The sequence below is a fragment of the Nansenia antarctica genome, assembly GCF_963989245.1.
Source record: "Nansenia antarctica genome assembly, chromosome: 2".
NCBI classification, from domain to species: Eukaryota; Metazoa; Chordata; class Actinopteri; order Argentiniformes; family Microstomatidae; genus Nansenia; species Nansenia antarctica.
In genome coordinates this window covers 38,006,080-38,033,618 of record NC_137675.1, presented here as the reverse complement: position 1 = coordinate 38,033,618, position 27,539 = coordinate 38,006,080, and the positions used below count along the sequence as shown (strand labels likewise).

The window sequence follows — 27,539 nt, the reverse complement described above, 5'->3', positions numbered from 1 at the left end:
CACTGTTAAACGTTCAAAGTAAGATAAGAGAGGCTGCCAGGTATAGTAAAACTTCTGGACTGATCCTCTAATGGTGATTTTTTTTTTTTCTAATTTAATGTTAATGTTACTCTACTGTAATGTTAATGTTACTCTACTGTAATGTTAATGTTAATGATACTCTAATGTAATGTTAATGTTAATGTTACTCTACTGTAATGTTCATGTTAATGTTACTCTACTGTAATGTTAATGTTACTCTACTGTAATGTTCATGTTAATGTTACTCTACTGTAATGTTAATGTTACTCTACTGTAATGTTAATGTTAATGTTACTCTACTGTAATGTTAATGTTACTCTTCTGTAATGTTAATGTTAATGTTACTCTACTGTAATGTTAATGTTACTCTTCTGTAATGTTAATGTTAATGTTACTCTACTGTAATGTTAATGTTAATGTTACTCTACTGTAATGTTAATGTTACTCTACTGTAATGTTAATGTTAATGTTACTCTTCTGTAATGTTAATGTTACTCTACTGTAATGTTAATGTTACTCTACTGTAATGTTAATATTAATGTAACTCTACTGTAATGTTAATGTTACTCTTCTGTAATGTTAATATTAACGAACACGAACCAGCACGAACAGTGTATGGGTCCCACCCAAACTTGGCTACGAAAAATTCTAAGAAGAAAATACCCCCTGAGCCTGCGAGAGCGGGGGCGGAAGATGGCTCATCGGCAGACAACCCGGTAACGAACACAGGAACGGAACAGACTACGAGATTGATGATCAGCATACCTGAGGCTCCGACAGCTACAGCAGGACACACGCTCCAGAACTGCGTATGTGGTTGGACAAAGGTTACTTCCACCCATGGCCTGAAGATACACCAGGGCAAGAAAGGGTGCCTAAAGAAGGGTCAACAGGGAAGTCGCATCGACAGCTACTTTTTGAGAAGCAGGCCGAGTCAGTCGACTGAAGTTCAGCAGCAGGACACACACCACAGTCTGCAGGACATCAACACCCCTGTCCCAGAGGAGGAAGAACAAGGCACAGGAGAGCAACCTGAATCCAACACATCACGACCACCAGCAGAGAAGAAGATCCAGGGGCGAAGGCCATTAGTCAAGTGGCCAAAGTCCTGCAACAAGACGCTGTGGAAGGAGGTCAACACTGATCTCTGCAACATCCTAGAAGGGATCAGAGGCACCACCATGAAGAAGTTGGAGAGAATGGGCAACCTCATCTATGCCTATGGAGTGGAACAGTTCGGAGTGGTCGAAGGCAAACGATCTACTCAGTCAATTCCCACCAAGTCCAGAAGGCAGACAGAAATAGACCGACTAGTCAAGGAGAGGAGGCAGCTGAAGAAGCAATGGAGGAAGGCCACAGAGGAGGAGAAGGAGGGAATAAACCTGCTGCAGGAAGAGATTAAGAGCAGGCTTGCAACACTGAGGAGAGCTGAAAACCTCCTGAAGAGGCGCAGAAGGAAGGAGCAAACAAGATCACGCTTCTACAAAGATCCTTTCAAATTTGTGAAGACTCTCTTCACAAAGGAGAAGAGCGGAAGCCTCTCTGTGGCAAAGGCCCACCTGGAAGAACATCTGAAAAAGGGCTGCACAGATGACCGACACCAGGAAGAGGTCACGCTCCCACCTGACATGCCACCAGTCAATCCACCAGAGCACGAACTAGATATCAGTCCACCCAGGTGGAGTGAAGTAGACAACACTGTGCGTAGAGCAAGGGCCGCGTCAGCTCCAGGTCCCAACGGAGTTCCATACAGGCTCTACAAAAACGCACCAGATGTCCTGAGATTCCTCTGGAAGCTGATGAAAGTTGTGTGGCAAAAGAAGGCGATACCAACGTCCTGGCGGAGAGCCGGAGGGATCCTTATCCCCAAGGAAAAGGACTCAACAGAAATCGGACAGTTCCGGCAGATCAGCCTTCTAAATGTCGAGGGAAAAATCTTCTTCAGCGTGGTCGCTCATAGACTGGCAGGATACCTGCAAAGAAACAACCTGATTGACACGTCAATCCAGAAAGCAGGCATCTCAGGCTTCTCAGGGTGTGTCGAACATGCTAGTGTCATCTGGCATCAGATCCAGGTCGCCAAGAAGGAGGGAACGGACCTCCACGTGGTGTTCCTGGATCTCGCGAATGCCTTTGGCTCAGTCCCTCACAACCTCCTGTGGACAGCCTTCGACTACTTCAGGATCCCACCAGCTCTCACAACCCTTGTCAAGGCCTACTTCCAGGACGTCCAGCTCTGCGTGACCACAGCAGAGTACACCACAGCATGGCAACATCTGGAAGTGGGAATCATGGCCGGCTGCACCATCTCCCCGCTGGCCTTCACCATGGCCATGGAGGTCATTATTCGGGCCTCTCGATGGGTGGTTGGCGGACAGCGAATAAGACCTGGGCTGAGGCTGCCGCCGATCAGAGCCTACATGGATGACCTCACAACACTCACCACGACCAAGGCTTGCACAGTACGGCTACTAAGAAAGCTCCAGGAAAACATTGAGTTGGCTCGCATGAAGATCAAGCCGAGCAAGTCCAGAAGCATCTCCATTGTCAAGGGGAAGTTGTCAGACCACCGCTTCCACATTGGCAAAGAACCCATTCCAACGGTCTCCGAGAAGCCTGTGAAGAGCCTAGGTCGTTGGTATGATGCCTCCCTCAAAGATAAAGAGCAAGTAGAGCAGCTCAGGAAGGAGGTAGCCAGCGGCCTGGAGAACATTGACAGAACCCTGCTTCCTGGCAAGCTGAAGCTCTGGTGCATGCAGTATGGACTACTTCCACGTCTCCTGTGGCCACTAACCCTCTATGAAGTTCCTCTCTCAAAGGTGGAAAAGCTGGAGAGACTGGTCAACTCATATGCAAGGAAGTGGCTTGGCCTTCCCAGGTGCCTCAGCAGCATTGGGCTCTACGGCAAAGGGATGTTACACCTGCCCATTTCCAGTCTGACAGAGGAGTACAAGTGTGCCAAAGTCAGACTGGAGATGATGCTTCTGGATTCGAATGATCCATTTGTAGCCCAAGCTGCCCCCATCCTGGCCACTGGGAGGAAGTGGACCCCATTGGCTGCAACTGAGCAGGCAAAGGCAGCACTCAGACACAGGGACATTGTGGGCCGAGTGCAGGAGGGGAGGAGTGGTCTTGGCCTCGGGATTAGTACACCGGCCTGGAGCAAGGCCAATCCATCTCAGAGACGCAAGCTGGTGGTCCAGGAGGTACGTCGGGAAGAGGAAGCAGGAAGGCGCGCACAAGCTGTGGCGCAGTCAAAGCAAGGGCAGTGGATGGCATGGGAAGGAGTGGAAAAGAGGAAGATCTCCTGGAAAGATCTGTGGGAGATGGAGGCATTCAGAGCGAGCTTCACCATCAGGGCTGCCTACGATGTCCTGCCTTCTCCTGCAAACCTAAGCCAGTGGTATGGCGAAGACCCCACGTGCCCTCTATGTCAAAGTCCAGCAACACTGAAGCACATCTTAGTGGGATGCAAGACCAGCCTCACCCAAGGCCGTTACACCTGGCGGCACGACCAGGTGCTAAGGTGTCTTGCAGCAGTGCTGGAAAGTCAACGGACAAGTGTGAACGCCCTTCCTCCCCCATCATCCCGGTGGCAGCCAGCACCATTTGTTCGGGAGGGCGAGGGTCAAGCCAGCCTCACCACCATAAGACCAGACACTGGGCAGCTGGGCAGAGCACGGGACTGGAAGCTGCTGGCAGACTTGGACAAGAAACTCTGCTTCCCAGCTGAGCTCGCAGCCACCAACCTGCGACCAGACCTTGTGCTGTGGTCAGCCTCGCTCAAGCTCGTTTACATCATCGAGCTCACTGTGCCCTGGGAGGGTGCAGTGGAGGAGGCCTACGAGCGGAAGAGGCTGAGGTACACTGAACTCGCAGCAGATGCCCAACAACAAGGCTGGACAGCGAAGGTACGCCCAGTGGAAGTAGGCTGCAGAGGGTTCGTAGCCACCTCAACATCCAGGCTACTCAGGGAGATGGGAGTGCGAGGGAAGACCCACCGGCAGGCAATCAAGGACCTCTCCAGGGCTGCTGAAAAGGGGAGCCAGTGGCTGTGGATGAAGAGAAAGGACTCGACCCGGGCGTTCAAATGAGCTGATCGCATCTAGGGAGTGAACCTGGGACGCTGGGATTCACTGCTGAACCCTCTGGAGGTGTCGTGGGCTTATCAGCGAAACATTCATGAAGGAGGGCGCCCACTTGACAACCCAAAGGATGCCATCGCTCATTTGAACACCACAGAGTCTCATCGGTGCCTTTAGTATGTATGTATCGAGGGATATCAACATCTAGTCCTACATAACAGATCTAACTCTACTGTAATGTTAATGTTACTCTTCTGTAATGTTAATGTTAATGTTACTCTACTGTAATGTTAATGTTAATGTTACTCTATTGTAATGTTAATGTTAATGTTACTCTACTGTAATGTTAATGTTAATGTTACTCTACTGTAATGTTAATGTTAATGTTACTCTACTGTAATGTTAATGTTACTCTACTGTAATGTTAATGTTAATGCTACTCTACTGTAATGTTAATGTTAATGTTACTCTAATGTTATGTTAATGTTACTCTACTGTAATGTTAATGTTAATGTTACTCTACTGTAATGTTAATGTTACTCTACTGTAATGTTAATGTTACTCTACTGTAATGTTAATGTTAATGTTACTCTATTGTAATGTTAATGTTACTCTATTGTAATGTGTATGTGCTTATTGTTACTCTACTGTAATGTTAATGTTAATGTTACTCTACTGTAATGTTAATGTTACTCTACTGTAATGTTAATGTTACTCCACTGTAATGTTAATGCTACTCTACTGTAATGTTAATGTTAATGTTACTCTAATGTAATGTTAATGTTAATGCTACTCTACTGTAATGTTAATGTTAATGTTACTCTACTGTAATGTTAATGTTACTCTACTGTAATGTTAATGTTACTCTTCTGTAATGTTAATGTTAATGTTACTCTACTGTAATGTTAATGTTACTCTACTGTAATGTTAATGTTAATGTTACTCTACTGTAATGTTAATGTTACTCTACTGTAATGTTAATGTTACTCTACTGTAATGTTAATGTTAATGCTTATCTACTGTAATGTTAATGTTACTCTACTGTAATGTTAATGTTAATGTTACTCTACTGTAATGTTAATGTTAATGTTACTCTACTGTAATGTTAATGTTAATGTTACTCTACTGTAATGTTAATGTTACTCTACTGTAATGTTAATGTTAATGTTACTCTACTGTAATGTTAATGTTACTCTACGGTAATGTTAATGGTAATGTTACTCTAATGTTATGTTAATGTTACTCTACTGTAATGTTAATGTTAATGTTACTCTACTGTAATGTTAATGTTAATGTTACTCTACTGTAATGTTAATGTTAATGTTACTCTACTGTAATGTTAATGTTACTCTACTGTAATGTTAATGTTAATGTTACTCTACTGTAATGTTAATGTTAATGTTACTCTAATGTTATGTTAATGTTACTCTACTGTAATGTTAATGTTAATGTTACTCTAATGTTATGTTAATGTTACTCTACTGTAATGTTAATGTTAATGTTACTCTACTGTAATGTTAATGTTAATGTTACTCTACTGTAATGTTAATGTTACTCAACTGTAATGTTAATGTTAATGCTACTCTACTGTAATGTTAATGTTAATGTTACTCTAATGTAATGTTAATGTTAATGTTACTCTACTGTAATGTTAATGTTAATGTTACTCTACTGTAATGTTAATGTTACTCTACTGTAATGTTAATGTTAATGTTACTCTACTGTAATGTTAATGTTAATGTTACTCTACTGTAATGTTAATGTTACTCTACTGTAATGTTAATGTTAATGTTACTCTACTGTAATGTTAATGTTACTCTACTGTAATGTTAATGTTACTCTACTGTAATGTTAATGTTACTCTACTGTAATGTTAATGTTAATGTTACTCTACTGTAATGTTAATGTTACTCTACTGTAATGTTAATGTTAATGTTACTCTACTGTAATGTTAATGTTAATGTTACTCTACTGTAATGTTAATGTTAATGTTACTCTACTGTAATGTTAATGTTACTCTACTGTAATGTTAATGTTAATGTTACTCTAATGTTATGTTAATGTTACTCTACTGTAATGTTAATGTTAATGTTACTCTACTGTAATGTTAATGTTAATGTTACTCTACTGTAATGTTAATGTTAATGTTACTCTACTGTAATGTTAATGTTACTCTACTGTAATGTTAATGTTAATGTTACTCTACTGTAATGTTAATGTTACTCTACTGTAATGTTAATGTTACTCTACTGTAATGTTAATGTTACTCTACTGTAATGTTAATGTTAATGTTACTCTACTGTAATGTTAATGTTACTCTACTGTAATGTTAATGTTAATGTTACTCTACTGTAATGTTAATGTTAATGTTACTCTACTGTAATGTTAATGTTAATGTTACTCTACTGTAATGTTAATGTTACTCTACTGTAATGTTAATGTTAATGTTACTCTACTGTAATGTTAATGTTACTCTACTGTAATGTTAATGTTAATGTTACTCTACTGTAATGTTAATGTTACTCTACTGTAATGTTAATGTTAATGTTACTCTACTGTAATGTTAATGTTAATGTTACTCTACTGTAATGTTAATGTTACTCTACTGTAATGTTAATGTTACTCTATTGTAATGTTAATGTTAATGTTACTCTATTGTAATGTGTATGTGCTTATTGTTACTCTACTGTAATGTTAATGTTAATGGTACTCTATTGTAATGTTAATGTTAATGTTACTCTACTGTAATGTTAATGTTAATGGTACTCTATTGTAATGTTAATGTTAATGTTACTCTACTGTAATGTTAATGTTAATGTTACTCCACTTTAATGTTAATGTTAATGTTACTCTACTGTAATGTTAATGTTAATGTTACTCTACTGTAATGTTAATGTTAATGTTACTCTATTGTAATGTTAATGTTAATGTTACTCTAGTGTAATGTTAATGTTACTCTATTGTAATGTTAATGTTACTCTATTGTAATGTTAATGTTACTCTACTGTAATGCGTATGTGCTTAATGTTACTCTATTGTAATGTTAATGTTAATGTTACTCTATTGTAATGTTAATGTTACTCTACTGTAATGTTAATGTTACTCTATTGTAATGTTAATGTTAATCTATTGTAATGTTAATGTTACTCTATTGTAATGTTAATGTTAATGTTACTCTATTGTAATGTTAATGTTAATGTTACTCTATTGTAATGTTAATGTTACTCTACTGTAATGTTAATGTTAATGTTACTCTACTGTAATGTTAATGTTAATGTTACTCTACTGTAATGCGTATGTGCTTATTGTTACTCTAGTCTATGTACATTAATCACTATTTGAAAAATGATCCATTCACAGAGGATCAGACAAAGTATTTATCATATTCAGCCATTCAGTGTCTTTTTATTCACACAGTTATTGTTACCCATATATTTGACCTACGTTGGCATGCCAACGGAGGGCAGACAGTTGGTATGCAGAAGATAAGACCATGAAGGTCGGTATGCCAATGATAGAGCGACAGTGGGAAGCTATTGGGGGACCAGCAGGTTCATCATGCCATTGTTATGCTTCAGGGCACCAATAGTAGACGCCTGCCGCCATGCCAGTGGTAGACCAGGCCAGTGTTAGGCCAGGCCAGTGTTAGACCGACTGCCAGCAAGCCAACACTAAATGGACCGTCGCTACATTCAAGGTGGACCCGTGTAGCTGTGCCAATGGTAGACCACAAGCTTCCTAGCTGGGAATTAGTCTTAGCTCCTAAAATGTAGCGTAGAGTAGAGTATTACTTCATTAATCCCCAAGGGGAAATTACATTTCACATTTCAGCACCAGGCGTACACGGGACCTGTTAGGAATTCTTGGATTCAAGTGTGATGTGCGGAGTCAAGACATGAGGTGAGATCACTGGTGTCTTTCAATCATTTATACACTTGTGCAGTCAAGTGAGAGATACAGCAGAGTAGGAGGGATCTCTGAGGAGGCCGGTCCTCAGTTTGAAGCTTAACTACAAGCAGTGGAAAAGTACCAGAGACAAGCACGTCTAGTAACCTGCCCCCCTCGGGCTGTACCATGGTGAGGACGGGAATGGCAGCGGCAGCTTGGCTTCAGCCTTCTGGGACAACTGATCTAACAGCTCTAATACCAACGCATCATGTCACTGATGAATCATTGTTGTCATCAGACAACAATTAACACAGGACAATTACACACCCAACTAACACTAAAACCACAAATAAGTTCAAATGCAAATATTCAACAGCTAGGGATCAACCGAGCACAAAAGTGTGATACATTCCTCTAGGAAAAAGACTACAGTAGATCATTAAAATATTGTAGCTGGGGTAAAAAAAGAAATCTCCTGAATCTCTCTGTAGCACCTCAAACACCTCGATAAGAAGAGGCATCACTACATGTCACTACATGTGTCCTGCTGCTGGATAATACAATGTAGGGGGCGGCTCCCTGACTAATTATAGACTAGATTGTCAGCACCCTCCTCCACTCGACTATGACCTCGAGGGAATCGAGCACTAAGCCAATGGAGGAGCCAGCTTTTTCCACCAGCCAGTTGACCCTGTTAGCGTCCATCTTACTGATGTTACACCCCCCCCCCCCCCCAACACATAGCAGCGTTACGGTCGAGGGCACAGCTAGGAATTTTTTGCTTCTACGGGGGAAGGCTTCTATCTGTTTTGAAAAAGCCTGTTTCTGCTCTCTGACATACCTATTTAGTCAACTTAAAAGACGGGCTCTTGGGTGATTTTTTAGACTGTACCTTGTCTATGCAGATGGAGTGTCCTATTAAAGCAATACAGATAATCCATGTTAGTGCTCTTCCAAGCAACCACCTGAACACGTTTTTTCATACCTTTTCTAATCTGAACATTATATGTTGGTCGTGACCATGCCCAGGAATTCCCCTGAAGAAAGCAGTCATGAAGCTCCTGAGCTGGACAACAGACTGGTGAAACAGGGCCAGCAGGTTCTGGACCGGGGCCAGTGGGACAGCAAGCTGGAGTTCCTGCTGGCTGCAGCAGGGTCTATGGTGGGGCTGGGAAACCTATGGAGGTTCCCTTACCTGTGTTACAAAAATGGAGGAGGTAAGGACCCCTTAGCAGGGACCAGCAGACTTCATGACAGCCTTTGGCTCGGTCTTATCCCATACAAGGTCAGTACTGCGGTCCACTGGACTGCAACGTCAACACTGTGGAAAGGACAACCTTGTTAGCTTTTAGCTCATTAGAATACTATGTTATGTGAAGGTAGTACTGTACTCTCCTCACATCTCCACACACAGTCTTGGTTCCTTTTTAGAATAGAGGGAGGACATTCATGATATGAATTCATGAACAAAATTAAAATGATGTTGTGTGGCCTGGTCTACCACCACGGTCTACAGTGCACACATGTTGGTATGGGTTCGAATCTGGCCCATGCCCTGCTGACATGCCCTCTTCTCCTTACTTTCATGTCTATCTTCACTCTCTCTATCAGTGGGATTGCCCTACTCAGAAACAAATAAATAATATGACATTATTAAAACATAGCCTCTGTGATGATTTGTTTTGATGTCCAAATTATCTGATCTCAGCATGTCGTGATCTTAGAATGATAAGGTTCTATCTCCGTTTAGGGTAGTTCAGAGATATTGAGCGTCAAAGTTTTTACATTCCATTATGTTTTGTGAGATGGAACCTTTGTATTTTATTAATTACTAACTAAAAAAATGCAACATTTTAAAAATAACACCACACAGGCATTAATAAACACCTAATGGATCAGATTATGTAAAAAACTAAATTTTGACCAAAAATGGAGATAGAACCTTATAATTCTAACCTCACGATGTGCGTCACCTATGGCCTTTAACCCACAGGTGCATTCCTGGTTCCATACGTGGTTTTCCTGTTCTCCTGTGGGATTCCCATGTTTCTCCTGGAGACCAGCATGGGACAGTTCACATCCCAGGGCTGCATCACCTGCTGGAGGCACTTTTGTCCTCTCTTTGAAGGTTGCTGGGTTTCAGGGAACTTCTTTTTAGTGGATATTTCAATCACCATGTCTGTGCTGATATGGTTGTAACTATGGGCAACTATTGGCTTGCTGTTGTATATGAAGGACATTTCAAGGCTTTCAAGTCTCTCAACTATTCTACTTCAAAGTCATGTTTACCATGAACACTACATGTTTTGAACATACTGTAAACTACTCCTGCGGTATATCCATCTTAGGAGAATGTATAGTGACTGAAGAACTCTAATGTGGTTACTGATGTGACCCTAACCCTAATACTAATATTACTGATACACTTTAATCAACAGAAAACCTCTTGTTATTGGAATCTACAATGACAGGGTTAAGACATGCGCACTTAAATACATTTTCATTAATCCATTTCCAGATGAATTCTCTAGAATCATATGAGATTTGTATGTTTACCCTCAACGTGTGGTTTATTTTCAAACCCATTCAACTGAGCAAAGTCATTTGAACAAAAAGCAAGAAACTGATCTGAGTGGATGAATCCCAGCATGTTAACAACAACCCTGTCTGAGTGGATGAATCACAGCATGTTAACAACAACCCTGTCTGATCTGAGTGGATGAACCACAGCATGTTAACAACGACCCTGACTGAGTGGATGAACCACAGCATGTTAACAACGACCCTGTCTGAGTGGATGAATCACAGCATGTTAACAACGACCCTGTCTGAGTGGATGAACCACAGCATGTTAACAACGACCCTGTCTGAGTGGATGAACCACAGCATGTTAACAACGACCCTGTCTGAGTGGATGAACCACAGCATATTAACAACGACCCTGTCTGAGTGGATGAACCACAGCATGTTAACAACAACCCTGTCTGAGTGGATGAACCACAGCATGTTAACAACGACCCTGTCTGAGTGGATGAACCACAGCATGTTAACAACGACCCTGTCTGAGTGGATGAACCACAGCATGTTAACAACGACCCTGTCTGAGTGGATGAACCACAGCATGTTAACAACGACCCTGTCTGAGTGGATGAACCACAGCATGTTAACAACGACCCTGTCTGAGTGGATGAACCACAGCATGTTAACAACGACCCTGTCTGAGTGGATGAATCACAGCGTGTTAACAACGACCCTGTCTGAGTGGATGAACCACAGCATGTTAACAACGACCCTGTCTGAGTGGATGAACCACAGCATGTTAACAACGACCCTGTCTGAGTGGATGAACCACAGCATGTTAACAACGACCCTGTCTGAGTGGATGAATCACAGCATGTTAACAACAACCCTGTCTGAGTGGATGAACCACAGCATGTTAACAACGACCCTGTCTGAGTGGATGAACCACAGCATGTTAACAACGACCCTGTCTGAGTGGATGAACCACAGCATGTTAACAACGACCCTGTCTGAGTGGATGAACCACAGCATGTTAACAACGACCCTGTCTGAGTGGATGAACCACAGCATGTTAACAACAACCCTGTCTGAGTGGATGAACCACAGCATGTTAACAACGACCCTGTCTGAGTGGATGAACCACAGCATGTTAACAACGACCCTGTCTGAGTGGATGAACCACAGCATGTTAACAACGACCCTGTCTGAGTGGATGAATCACAGCATGTTAACAACAACCCTGTCTGAGTGGATGAATCACAGCGTGTTAACAACGACCCTGTCTGAGTGGATGAACCACAGCATGTTAACAACAACCCTGTCTGAGTGGATGAATCACAGCATGTTAACAACGACCCTGTCTGAGTGGATGAACCACAGCGTGTTAACAACGACCCTGTCTGAGTGGATGAACCACAGCATGTTAACAACGACCCTGTCTGAGTGGATGAATCATAGCATGTTAACAACGACCCTGTCTGAGTGGATGAACCACAGCGTGTTAACAACGACCCTGTCTGAGTGGATGAACCACAGCGTGTTAACAACGACCCTGTCTGAGTGGATGAACCACAGCATATTAACAACGACCCTGTCTGCCGTTCTAGGGATCGGGTACGCCACCCAGGTGGTGCTAGCCTACGCTGCCGTGTCCTACATCATCATCCAGGCCTGGGCCTTCTTCTACCTGTTCTACTCCTTCAGTGCAGAGCTGCCATGGGCCAGCTGCAGAAACACCTGGAACACAGGTAGCGTTGCCATGGTGAGGGAGGAGTGGGATGGTTTAGGATCATGTTGATGATTTAACCCTCCTGTCGTGTTCGTTTCTCCCCCCTTACTTTGGTGTTCCTGGTCAAATTTGAACGGTTTGTTTTAACTGCTCTTACAAAAATCATTAATCATCACCACATTTTATTTAACACCCTTTTAAGCTGTAAACAATGTCTCAGACCAGTGGTTAACATGAATAACTGCAGTGAATATACAAAGAATAGACACTGAACATGTATTGGTTGTGGATGTGTGGGTGTGTATGGGGATGTTTTCCATCTGATGGATGAACATAATCTAGGGTTACGGTCAGATTTGACCTGAACACGACAGAAGGGTTAAATGTGAACCATATTTTAAACAAAACTATATATTTGTTGTTGTTAATGTGTTATAAATAGATGGATGGTTCTTGATAGATTGATGTTATAAATAAAATCGTAATGCTTTCCTATTTCCATTTTAGAGAGGAACTGAGATAATATCTCAATGTGCTTTCTCCCAATTCCTGTTATATCATCCCTCAAGAGGACACACCGACGGTACACACACCCCCCCCCCCCCTCGAGTTCGCAACCCTTCCAATCTAATCTTTACACCATCTTCAACTTACCACGACCTCATTGTCGCGGAAGGACTTTAGAATTGCCATCTCAGCTTACGCCAGCTTCATATACACACACACGCCAGCTTCATATCCCTCCAATTTGTTGCCCTGACAGGGACATGGATTACACCGGAAAAAAACTCTGGCAGCCCTCTCTGATGCCTACTTACTTTCTCATTCCCCTAGACTCTCAGATTGAGGAGGAGGCACAGGACTCCTCATCAAACCTAAGTGGTCACATAATGTCCTTCCCCTGTCACACCTGTCCATATCCTCCTTGGAATTCCATGCTGTTTCTGTCACCTCCCCTGTCACTTTGTTGTTATCTATCATCCCCCAGATCAGTGTGGGGCCTCTTCCTAGAAGAGATGGATGTCCTTCTCAGCTCCTCCCCTGACGATGGCCCTCCGCTCGCACTACTGGGTCAACATCCAAAGCTTCTTTCATCTGGAGTACTTGACCTTCTCCTATCCTTCTATCTTACCTTGTCCCACTCTCCCCTGACACATAAGGTGGGCAATCAGCTAGACCTGGTCTTGATCTTGTCTAGATCCTCCCATACCTCTAACCTTACCCTTCCCCCTCTTCCAGTTTCTGATCATCATTTTGTTTCCTTCTCCCTTCCCTTCAAATCCACGCCCTCCCACTCATACTCTACCCACACTGTATCTCCTTGTTGCAACCTTGTATGCACCTTCTCCCTCAGCGATCTCTCTTCCTCTGTCTTATCCTCCCTACCCTTTGTTGAACCCTTCTCCCTTCTATCTACTGATGCAGCCTCCTCCACCCTCCTGTCCACTCTCTCCTCATCCTTCGACTCTGTCCATTATCCTTGCGGCCAGCAGGATCCTCTCTATGCACTCCTTGGCTCTCTGAAACCTAAACCCTTATCTCTCTCTCTCCTCCTCAACTACACCTCCTCTGCATCAGCTGCTGCTTAAACTTCCTACTACCATTCCAAAATCCAAGCCTCTAACCCATGGAAATTGTCCTCCATGTTCTCCACACTCTTTAATCCACCTCCTCCCCCTCCTCCCTCCTTCCTGCCTGCGGATGACTTTGAGTTGACACCTAAGTTGAAAAGAAGCATGATGACAATAGCAGCTCCTTCTCTCCACCTCTCGCCAACATTGCCACCACCCCTGCCAAACCCTCTGGGTTGGGTTGTCAGCTCATTACCCCCTCTCCCCTGATTGATATTCTAAAACGGGTCACATCTAAGAGGATAACCACCTGCCCTCTCGATCCTATCCCCTCCCCCCTTCTCCAATCCATTTCAAAAGACCTCCTTCCTTTCCTTACACCCGTAAAGCAATTCCTCTGCTTAAGACAACCAGAGTCAAGCCCCTTCTCAAGAAACCAACTCTTGACCTGTCTACTGTCCCGTCTCTCCTTATATAAAACCCTTGAACGGGCTGTATCTAACTGTCTCATTATCTCCTTCAGAACAACCTCCTTGACCCTCAACAATCCAGCTTTAAGTCTACTGAGACTGCTCTTCTTGCTGTCACGGAGGCCCTCCACTCTGCTCGAACTTCCTCCATCTCCTCTGTTCTCATTCTCTTGGACCTGTCTGCTGCATTCGACACAGTAAACCAGCTGTCCTCTCCACAAGCCTTCACCACTGGGATCCTCCGTACCACTGCTACGCATACGACACTCAACTCTTCCTCTCCCGACCCCCACCCTGACTAACAGGTGGCAACATGTGTCTCTGTGTGTCTTGCAGACATTTCTACTTAGATGTCAGTCCACCACCTCAAGCTATACTGTAACAAGACTGAGCTCCTCCCTGGGAAAGCCTCCCCTCTCCAAGACTTCTCCATCACAGTAGAGACCTCTATGGTGACCTCCTCCCAGACAGCCAAGAACCTTGGGGTGATCCTTGAAAACCACTTATCCTGTGCGGCGAACATCACAACGACAGCACACTCTTGCTCCAGACACTTGTAATTTCCCACCTTGACTACTGCAACGTACTCCTGGCCAATGCTGGCAATGCAGGCAATGCTGTCGCCTGTCTGGTGTTCAATTTTCCGAAATTCTCCCATGTCGCCCCTCTCCTTCGCACCCTTCATTGGCTCCTGGTAGCAGCTCGCATCAGATTCAAGGCCCTCATGCTCACCTACCGGGCAGCAAAGGGAACAACACCTCCCTACCTGCAAGCAATGGTCAGCCCCCAAACACCTGCCCGTTCACTCCGCTCTTCCACCTCTGCTGGCTGACTGGCACCGCCGCCTCTACATAGAACTCTGTAGTCACTCTACTCGGGCGTGGCTTTTCACTGTCCTGGTGCCCTGCTGGTGGAACAAGCTTCCATCACTACCTATCTTCCACTGTAGACTGAAGACCTCAATCTCTTCAGGCTACACCTTAACTGTCCCTCCTAAGCCCTCATCATCCCCTCAACCCCCCTGTATAGTTTTTCTACTGTAAATAATTTAATACAAAGTGTAGTCTAGCATTATGACTCCCAATCGCCCCTGGCCCTTGCATAGATTAATTTTCCTTGCTATGACTGATGGATAGATGATTAACTTACTTAAACAAAAGTAAGTCGCTTTAGATAAAGGTGTCTGCTAAATGGCAAAAATGTAAATGTAATGGCAGTCAAAGTGTTCAAGTGTGTTTTTACTTAAGGTAATGTTATGTAGGGTGTGGAGAAGTCTGAGGAGGAGCCCAGGTGTAGCCAAATGGTTAATGGTTAGATAGTTTGCTCTTATTTCTTCAAATGTGACCATAGTACAAGTCACTTATACAAGCCCCTGTCTCGTGAACATGTGACTGTACTGCATACGTGTGAACCAGCTGTCCTGTCACAGACAGCTGCACTGTCGCTCAGAGTAACCTGCCAGAGCTAACGCTATGCTGTCCTATGTGTAGTATAGGGGTCACCCAGTCACCAATGACACTAACTGCCTGGGTAGCATAACTGGATATCCGGATCTCCAGTTATGCTTCCCTGGCAGGCATCATTGGTAACTGGGTGAGCAGGGTGACCCCTGCTATATGGAGCCCTGTGATGTCAGGGTGCTTTCATTCACTAGTTACCAATGGTAACCTGATGGATTCTGACTGTAGGTTATGGAAGTTCTTTGATAGGTTAAAACACTCACACACTTTGAGAACGTTGAGCAGCAGATCATCTATATCTTTATCCAGTAAAACCCTGGGGTGCAAAACTATGTCTCCACACCTTCCCAGAAAAAAGTCCAAATATTATCCTTGTAATCAAAATGCTCTACATTTTCTCCCACAGGTGCATGTGTTGAATTTAGCAAGAGGAATATGTCATCCAATTGGACAGTGCCTGTAAATGCCTCAGCACCTGCGACGGAATTCTGGGAGTAAGTGTCATCTTCTTACATTATGAACATCTCTTGCACATTGTTTAAAGATTGTTTAAGATAATTTTTCATACATCCACTCATCTCTCAGTTTGTGTGGTGTTCCTGTGAACTATACATGAGTAATTCCGACTGCTACCTAGTTAACTATAATACTACTTTACATTGTCAGCAGGCTCACAAAACAAGCTGTGTTAGGTGACTAGTGATGTGTTATTGATTTTCAACACCACAGAAATGTATTCACATTTTTCAAAAGAAAAGTCTGAACATTACATCGGATGCCGACATGCGGACCAAATGATCAGACTGTGTCACATACATTTTTATCTAAAAGTATTTAATTTTAAAAAAGACAAAATTAACACTTTTTCACATGATAATTTCAGTCCCTTATGGTATATCTGGTAATATTTCTGGTGTATATGCTAAGATATTGTGCTATAATGTCTCACATACAATTTGTAGAGCTTGCACAGATTTTATGATAACAAATATTTTTGCTAAGAGTAGAATTATATTGATTATTGATTGTCTATCAGATACCAAGTCATCCAATAGTGGTTTTATAAGGTTATTTTAAAATTAATCTACATTTTTTCCAGCCATTCCTGAACCTTAGACCAAAAGTCAGTCGCCAAATACAAACAGATTATCTATTGCTTCGGTTTCCTCACTACAAATAATATGCATAGTTGGGATTGTTCAATGCCCTATATGGTGAGCATCTTTATTTTAATTGAACAATTATCTTGGTTCCAATCATGTTATACAGCAATTTCAATTGAAAGTAAAATTATGAGTCTATTGTTGTTTTCTATATTGATTCATAAACCTGATGCCATAAGATAGGAATATCAAATATCTGTTCCCAGGAATATTGTATCTTGTATGGCGCAGTGGTCAGTGTTTTTCATCTTAAATGAAACTGATATATTGATCTATTTATAGTCAGCCTTTTGTGATTTTTAATATGAGGCAGTAACTGAAGAATCCTTACCCTCCTTTTTTCCCCTTCCAATGTTCTTTTGACAAGGCTGCAATCAGTTGATTTGTTTTGACAAGGCTGCAATCAGTTGATTTGTTTTGACAAGGCTGCAATCAGTTGATTTGTTTTGCATTGAGCATATACAAGTTGTGGACACTTTACATTAAGGCCACATTTGTAACAGGTTTATAAATGGTTTATAATTACTTAATAAATCATGTTTATTATTCAATTAGAAATCATCTACAAACAGTTATAACTCATTCGTTTAGATTGTTCGATATTCACTTGGTGCTTGCCAAATAGGGAACTTGCAATCAGGACCCAGTTAGTAATAGTTTATAATAGTCTAGCAGGAAGGGCCCTCAGATTTTGAGATACCCCTACCCGAGGTAGAACAAATGACAACAATGATTTTTCGGACTAGGGACTGAAGTGAAGAGGGGAAGCTCAAACTAGAAGACAAGGCAACCAGTCCAAGGATAGAGAGGATAGAGGGACTACAGGTGACAATCAGGCGCAACCTTTTACTACCACAAAGAGGTCACAAAGAGGACCAAGTAGATAATTCCATACAGAGATAGCAGAAACAACCTGAGATACAGCGAGGGGCCAAAGGTTGGCCACTTCTGAATAAACCATTTAAACAGCATAGGGCAGCAAGATGACACCTTATGCTGTAAATGGTTTAGACTACCTTCAGAATAACTGATTTCTGTTATTTTAAATGTCACAGATTCCTCTGAATGGTTGTTTTGCAGCCATCCTCTTTGAGCAGGTTTGGTGTGACTGGTAGGGTGGGGGGGTTAGGCGTCCATTCAACTACTGGTTAGTGTTCAATAGCACCCTAGACAATTCAGTAATGGTAACCTATATTTTTTTGGGATTTCAGTTTTTCTGATAAATGAGAGAATGGAGTCCTATGTTCCTATCACCAAAAAGTGCAATTTCCGTCTAAACTTAAGCTAAGTTTACAAGACTATAATTGAGTATTTATTTAGGTAAATAGTTGTCTGACTATTTGGTGATGTAGGACAGCCACCTGGGTTCATACCTCAGCAAATCTGAAGAGGAAAAGAGTGATCCTTCTCAAGTTATGGGCTTTTTTGTCACCTTCCCCATATTCGGCCTGGTCTAATTTGGCTCTTTTTCAGGGATTGGGGTAGTTCTAAAGAACAACCAAAAAAACATATTTTCCCCCAAAATAAGATTCGACAACAATCAATTTCATTAATGGGAGACCCTAACGATAAGAAAAATCATTGTTGTCATTTGTTCTACCTCGGGTAGGGGTATCTCGAAAACTAAAACCTTTTTTGAGGACTTGCTGCTAGACTATAAATGCACTTCCATGCTTTAAACTAACCCTGATGTCAAAATCATCAACGGTTGCATAGAGGTTGCATAGAGGTTGCACACTTGGTGAAGTTGTTTTCTGAATTGTGGGGATGATTTGGCTGGCACCAAACACACTACAACATACAGTAGATCACCATGACGACAGCAGCACCAAACACACTACAACATACAGTAGATCACCATGACGACAGCCACACCAAACACACTACAACATACAGTAGATCACCATGACGACAGCCACACCAAACACTCTACAACATACAGTAGATCACCATGACGACAGCAGCACCAAACACACTACAACATACAGTAGATCACCATGACGACAGCCACACCAAACACACTACAACATACAGTAGATCACCATGACGACAGCCACACCAAACACACTACAACATACAGTAGATCACGATGACGACAGCCACACCAAACACACTACAACAGACAGTAGATCACCATGACGACAGCCGCACCAAACACACTACAACATACAGTAGATCACCATGACGACAGCCCCACCAAACACACTACAACATACAGTAGATCACCATGACGACAGCCACACCAAACACACTACAACATACAGTAGATCACCATGATGACAGCCACACCAAACACACTACAACATACAGTAGATCACCATGACGACAGCCACACCAAACACACTACAACATACAGTAGATCACCATGACGACAGTCACACCAAACACACTACAACATACAGTAGATCACCATGACGACAGCCGCACCAAAGGACAGCTGTCGCCTTGTTTTTTTAACCGCGGCCATTGGAATGTTATGTCCTGTCAACACGTTCCTCATTTAAACATGTCCACTAGCCAGATCTACACATTGTATGTGTTGATATCCATTGTATCTATCCACCACTTACCCATTCCCTGTGTTCACCAATGTGTGGTTAGCGCTGAGGTGGTTTGGGTATGTCAACGAGTAGGCCGCGTTGATAATGAAGTCATGTGACTCCTCTTCTGTCCTGTGTACATATGGAGAGAACCTCTGACCATATAAGAGGTACCAAAAATGTATAACTGATTAAATGTCACACCATTAACCACATGAATGAGTTCTCAAGATTTGCAACTGATAAAATGTGACCTTAATGTAAAGTGTAACACTGTGGTTCATTTATGAATGACTTACCACCATTTAGTAATGAGTTCCATTTGTAACGAAGCGTAGTGAATGTGCACCTACAGTAAAACATCTACAATAAGGCACTGCAATTTGAAGTAGCCTTACCTTTCATCAGCAGTTATGAACAGTAATGCATGTCTTATTATGAACAGTAATGCATGTCTTATGAACAGTAATACATGTCTTATTATGAACAGTAATGCATGTCTTATGAACAGTAATGCATGTCTTATTATGAACAGTAATGCATGTCTTATGAACAGTAATGCATGTCTTATTATGAACAGTAATGCATGTCTTATGAACAGTAATGCATGTCTTATGAACAGTAATACATGTCTTATTATGAACAGTAATGCATGTCTTATGAACAGTAATGCATGTCTTATGAACAGTAATGCATGTCTTATTATGAACAGTAATGCATGTCTTATGAACAGTAATGCATGTCTTATGAACAGTAATGCATGTCTTATGAACAGTAATGCATGTCTTATGGGGGACATCAAGTAAAGTGATCCAACATTGTATGAGTGTTAATGAGTATAAACCAGGGGTCAAATTGGCTTGCGGCCAGTTGGTATTGTCATCTCATAGGAGGGCCACTTCAATGTTTAAGTACCACAATATTTCAGAAAATGTCCATTAGGCTTACTAACATATTTTCGTCATATTTCATCAAAGAACAGCGGTTTCTATGTAACATTCTGCATTCTGAGGAACCACACTGACCTGATGGAGGTCATAGTTGAAACCCTGAGTATAGAGTCAAGATGGGCATCACTATACCTGTACTTTTTTGCATTTATTAAAGTTCATAGTCGAGACAAGTTTCTCACGCAGATATGTGCTTCTAGAAAGGCACATTACACGACTGAACACTTTGGACAGCTCTGGAAGGATGGAGGACATTCTCTCAGAAAGGCTTAAACACTTTCATAAGCTGCTGCGATGGGCTGACCAGAGCTGACCAGGCTGACTTGTCCTAGATATGTGCATTCTACCACCCATTATCCTTACATTTTCAAAATCACTTATCTTATCAGGATAAGCTAGTATAAAGCTATTTTGCAGTTTATCTGTGTAGGAAGCAGGCTAATTTACAAGCGTCCAACTAGTGGTGGTTGTGTGTAAATAGCATATGTACATTCTAAAGAGGCCTCTCTTTTAGTAGGTAAAAGGGCACGGCTGTTCTAGTGGTGTTCAGATGTGATAGATGCTGTTTGCTGTCTCTCCAGGAGGAGGGTGTTGAACATCTCCGGAGGGATAGACGAGGTTGGAGGCCTGCGCTGGGAGCTGGCTCTGTGCCTCCTGCTGGCCTGGGTACTGTGCTACTTCTGCGTCTGGAAGGGTGTGAAGTCTACTGGGAAGGTATGCAGCGTACCTGAGGATGAGGAGATAGGAGGAACAAGTCGTTCTATATGAATAATATTGATGTTCTAGTTATCTGTACAAAAAACAAAACAAACAAGGCTTCGATTGTGTTTTGCCTGGGGGCCATTCCACTAAAGGTGGATCAGTATAGCCGCGATATAAATAAATGCGGCGCTCAGGCAACTCGAGATTGGAATTCAAGCCTCAGGTGATTCCTCGAACGAGGATCAGCCTTGTGTCATCAGTGTTCACAGAAGACAGGCTTACAAATCTTCGATATGGGCGCGTGCACGCAGACATACGCAGCCCCGAAGAGTCGATCTGTCGAAATGAAGATACTCCACTCTGCAGGGGTACTACATTTGCGCAGCATTCCGAATTATTGATTTTTATGAAGACGGAAAAATAAGATGTAAAATAGTGCAATACTGCCGCAATTAACAAGGCGAGGGAAATGGTTTGGCAAGAAATTGCTGACCGATTAAATGCGTAGGTCATACTAGCCCCAGTTATTGTTATATGTTCATATTTTAATAAATGAATATTACTACTGTGGTGATATCAGCAGCAGGCTACAAACCGTCATATCGCCACAATGGCCTAGTGGTATCGACCGCTGCCACAGGATTTAATCATCATTTTTAGACGTGGTTCGAATCCCTCTTCAGACACACTTTTTACTGCATTTCGTTGTCTGAATCTAATCTAAAATCTCATCTAAAATATAGTAATAGTAAGTATATAGGCTATAAAATGATGGTGCAGGCTAATTTACAAGAACTGACACGATTACAATGGTGTTTAAAGCCTTTCTGCGTAAATTATGTTCTTAAACTAGACCCTGGATTTGGCATAGATAATTTTTTCTTACGATTACTGATGGATAGATGATTCACTTAGACAGATATATATATATATATATATATATATATATATATATATATATGTTGTAAATCGATTTGCATGAAGGCTTCGGTTAAATGTAAAAAAATTAAATAAATGAATGACTTAGTCAAGTCTCTAACACGCAACCTTTGGAACCGACGCTGGCTGCCTTAACAACTACGCCAGCCAGACCGCTGTGATGACAGCAATGCAAGTTGACATAATTACCTCTTTTTTTTTTACACTCTTTTATTTATTGATCTATCGATCTATCTATCACACTTTCAAAATATCAAGTTATCTATCACACAATCAAACTATCTATCGATTGATCACACTTTCAAAATATCAAATTATCTATCTATCACACAGTCAAACTATCTAATCTATCTATCTCGTGTGAAGTGGTAACTAATATTTCCTAAAAGACACATGACATGAGGAACTGTCGTTCGGGGTTTAGTTTCCGCCTGTGAGCCTTTTTTGACGCACGGATGACTATAGCCTGTGTTTTAGCCTGGGCGCGAGCAGGCTAATTATATCTGACTCAGAAGGAGCTCAACCAAGCAGCGAATTATTTGAGCCACATTGATGGCACCGAACGCAAGCTAACATTTTCGAGGCTTAGAACTTAATCGAGGCTTAGAACTTTATCGAGCTTCGTGGAATCTGGAAGCTAGAAATTCAGCAAATAAGTGAAAATGGCCTCAACTACTGCAAGGGGTACTTTTGTAACACATTTGAAAGAGTTAGACACATGCAGGGTTATTGGCTCGTTTACTACTACAACAATAATAATGATAATAACAATAACAATAACAATAATAATAATAATAATAATAATAATAACAATATGAATGGTGATAATAATAATAACAATAACAACTATAATAATCACAATAATAATAACAATAATAATAATAATAATATAAATGGTGATACAAATAATAACAATAACAACTATAATAATCACAATACTACTACTAATAATAATAATAATCACCATCATATTATTATTATGATTATTATTAATAATCATAATAATGGTAATAATAATAATCATCATCATCATCATAATATTAATGATGATAATAAAAAGAATAGTCGGAATAATCATAATAATCATAATAGTCATAATAATCATCATAATCATCATAATCATAATGTATTACATGTATAAAGTGCTTTTCATTATATAAGAATAATCTCAAAGTACATACAATAAAATATACATTTGAAATATTGTTAAACAAAAGAAAAGAAAGACAAATATACACGTAAGTATGTAATGGGACAGTTTATTTTGTCTCAAACTCCAAAGGTTTGGATTTCAAATCGAACAATTACCAAACAATTACCAAATTAATTAATTTGACTTTGTCTAAGCCAGACAGGGCAGTTTTACTGTAACATCATGTTTTGAAGCTAATACAGTATCAAATCTGGTTACTTTTAATAGGAGAATAACATAGCATGAAATGATTGGATCTCAGGTTTATGACACAAGGCCTATAAACAGCTCTGACAAGTGTTGCATGGATTTGTCATGCGCTGCAATCTATTGTAGCAGGTGCCTACTGTATGTCACAGCTTATCACCTCGCATGGTGGCTATTTGTCCCAACAGCCCCACAGAGCTCTCACAATGATGTCACAATGCAAAGAGCTTTAACACATCAACACATACTTACTGCAACTCTGCTCAAATGTTTGGGGGAAGGGACGGACCATGGGAAGTCTATTTCACCAAACAGAATAATACAGCGACTCATGCAGTATGTGTTAGTTGTAATCCTAACCCTAACCCTATACATGTTGATACAGTATATTACTATCAACCATACAGTATATCACTATACATGTTCATACAGTATATCACTATACATGTTCATACATATATCACTTTACATGTTCATACATACAGTATATCACTATACATGTTCATACATATATCACTATACATGTTCATACATATATCACTATACATATTCATATATCACTTTACATGTTCATACATATATCACTTTACATGTTCATACATACAGTATATCACTATACATGTTCATACATATATCACTATACATGTTCATACATTTATCACTATACATGTTCATACATTTATCACTATACATGTTCATACATATATCACTATACATGTTCATACATATATCACTATAGATGTTCATACATATATCACTTTACATGTTCATACAGTATATTACTATACATATTCATACATATATCACTATACATGTTCTTACATATATCACTATACATGTTCATACATATATCACTATACATGTTCATACATATATCACTATACATGTTCATACATATATCACTATACATGTTCATACATATATCACTATACATGTTCATACATATATCACTATACATGTTCATATATCACTATACATGTTCATACATATATCACTATACATGTTCATACATATATCATTATACATGTTCATACATTTATCACTATACATGTTCATACATATATCACTTTACATGTTCATACCACTATACATGTTCATACATATATCACTATACATGTTCATACATATATCACTATACATGTTCATACATATATCACTATACATGTTCATACATATATCACTATATATGTTCATACATATATCACTATACATGTTCATACATATATCACTATACATGTTCTTACATATATCACTATACATGTTCATACATATATCACTATACATGTTCATACATATATCACTATACATGTTCATACATATATCACTATACATGTTCATACATATATCATTATACATATTCATACATATATCACTATACATGTTCATACATATATCACTATACATGTTCATACATATATAACTATACATGTTCATACATATATCACTATACATGTTCATACATATATCACTATACATGTTCATATATCACTATAAATATTCATACATATATCACTATACATGTTCATACATATATCACTATACATGTTCATACAGTATATTACTATACCTATTCATACATATATTACTATACATGTTCATACAGTATATTACTATACCTATTCATACATATATCACTATACATGTTCATACAGTATATTACTATACATATTCATACATATATCACTATACATGTTCATACATATATCACTATACATGTTCATACATATATCACTATACATATGCATACAGTATATCACTATACATATTCATACAGTATATCACTATACATGTTCAAATTCAATTCAAATTCATTGTAAAGCTCTTTGGAATAAGGCGCAGTCCATTTCTCTTGACTTTCATGAAATCATGGAACAAATATAAGAATGTAATGTAATCTTTACACATTATTTATCATTGCCTATTTTGGAGGAGCGCACCAGCATACAAACACTGCTGTATCCTCCTCCTGGGGGCCGTTCCACTTATCGAGATTAACTCTGATCCAAGCGATTAACTCTGATCCAGGTTTAAATAAGCTTGCGGTCGGTTCCATCAATGTGGCTCAAATAATTCGCTGCTTGGTTGCTATGCAACATATCCTTCTGAGTAATTCTGGTCCCAAGCAGACTTACAGGCTGGCTAAGGTAATGCGTGCGTCAAAAAAGGCTCACAGGCGGAAACTACATCCCGAACGACAGTTCCTCAAGTGTCTTTTAGGAAATATTAGTTCCCACTTCACACGAGATAGATAGATAGATAGTTTGACTGTGTGATAGATAGATAATTTGATAATTTTAAAGTGTGATCGATCGATAGATAGATAGATAGTTTGATTGTGTGATAGATAACCTGATATTTTGAAAGTGTGATAGATAGATCGATAGATAAATAAATTAAAAAGTGTAAAAAATAAAATAAAATAAATAGGTATGTCTATTAACTTGCATTGCTTTTGTCACAGCGGTCTGGCTGGCGCAGTGGTTAAGGCAACCAGCTAGAGTTCCGAAGGTTGCGAGTTCGGGACTTGATTTAAGAGATTTTTTTTTTTTTTTTACATTTAACCGAAGCCTTCATGCAAAGGCTTCAAACACTATTGTAATCGTGTCAGTTCTTGTAAATTAGCCTGCACCATAATTGTATAGCCTACATACTTTTTTAGATGAGATTTTAGATTAGATTCAGACAACGAAATGCAGTAAAAAGTGTGTCTGAAGAGGGATTTGAACCACCGACTTAAAATGACGTATAAATACTATGGCAGTGGTCGATACCACTAGGCCATTGTGACGATATGACGGGTTGTAGCCTGCTGCTGATTTCACCAGAGTAGTAAATAATCATTTATAAAAATATGAACATATAACCAGGGGTGAAAGTGGTTTGAGTTTCTTACAGGAACTATAGGCTACTACCCCAACCTTCATTGTTTCATATTGTTCTCCTCCTGCCCCCAGCTTCATGCATCCCTGAACACACACATCGTGGTGTTGGTGTCGAAATTAGAAACACTTTAGGGCTGCCATGTTTCACCAAAAGTTTGGAGTGAGAGTTTTTGGTGGTGGAGCGACCCAAAACTGTGCACGTTTTGGTAGCGGCGGCCCCTCTCTCCCACACAATTATTTGTGCTAGTTTCCTGCAATTTTAAACCAGCACAAGAAATGAAAATAATTGGAACATTTGATAAAACAAGAGAAATTCAGATAATATATCTTAAGTCTTAATAAACAAATACAGTAGCCTACAGAGTCTAAAACAAAATTGGGCCTCATCAAGTGAACTCAACCCCTTGGTCAGCAGCAGAAAGACCCTTGATCATCATCTTATATACAGTGCATAGATGGCTATCATGTTATACAGTACATACGAGGGTTTTTCCTGGGTCAGAATCAAGCCTTGGAGGTTGATGTTGTGCGCGCGCAGTGCGCCCACATTTTCTTTGAGGGACCCCCAATTGTTGTATTTGTATTAAAAATTGTAATTATTATTATTATTAATAATAATAATAATACGATGCGATTTGAAAGTACCAGTAGGCTTACAGATACGTATGCACATATTTTGCTACCAGGGTTGCCAGATGGAATTGACAATTTCCAGCCCAACCAGTCTAAAAGCTGCCGAATCCACCCGTCCAGTGTGACCAAAAGTAGCCCAATCTGGCAACACGGCTTGCTTATGGAAGCATATAGTGGACTAAATTCAAATGTTAATGCAATTTGAGATTGCATTTGCATGTTCCACTTTTGCATGCATTCTTTCAGACAATATTCAAATTCAAATGCAATTCTAATGAGCGGATGTGTTTCCTAGAACATATAAATGCAATTGCTAATCACATTATTGCATTACAATTTGAATATTGACTCAAATAACGCAGGCAAAAGTGGCAAATGAATATGCTATTTTGGGATTGCATAGTCATTTTCACATTAGAATGAACATTTGAATTTTGTCAGCTACAAAGCGGATGTGTTTACTAGAACATGTAAATGCAATTGCGTATCACATTATTGCATTACAATTTGAATATTGACTCAAATAACGCAGGCAAAAGTGGCAAATGAATATGCTATTTTGGGATTGCATAGTAATTTTCACATTA

At 40.3% G+C, this 27,539-nt stretch overlaps 1 protein-coding gene across 1 annotated transcript in view; it reads left to right on the top strand.

The window, feature by feature from the left end:
- Positions 1 to 9,015: 9,015 nt before the first annotated feature.
- The window catches only part of LOC308150157 (sodium- and chloride-dependent GABA transporter 2-like), a gene marked incomplete at both ends in the record, with an annotated part of 43,763 nt that continues 25,239 nt past the window's right edge, over positions 9,016 to 27,539 (top strand). Inside the window, 5 exons of the mRNA XM_080523018.1 lie at positions 9,016 to 9,211; positions 9,988 to 10,122; positions 12,122 to 12,262; positions 16,151 to 16,238; positions 20,979 to 21,111. Of these exons, the coding sequence (XP_080379144.1) occupies positions 9,016 to 9,211; positions 9,988 to 10,122; positions 12,122 to 12,262; positions 16,151 to 16,238; positions 20,979 to 21,111 (693 nt within the window). The remainder of the gene's footprint in view (positions 9,212 to 9,987; positions 10,123 to 12,121; positions 12,263 to 16,150; positions 16,239 to 20,978; positions 21,112 to 27,539) is intronic.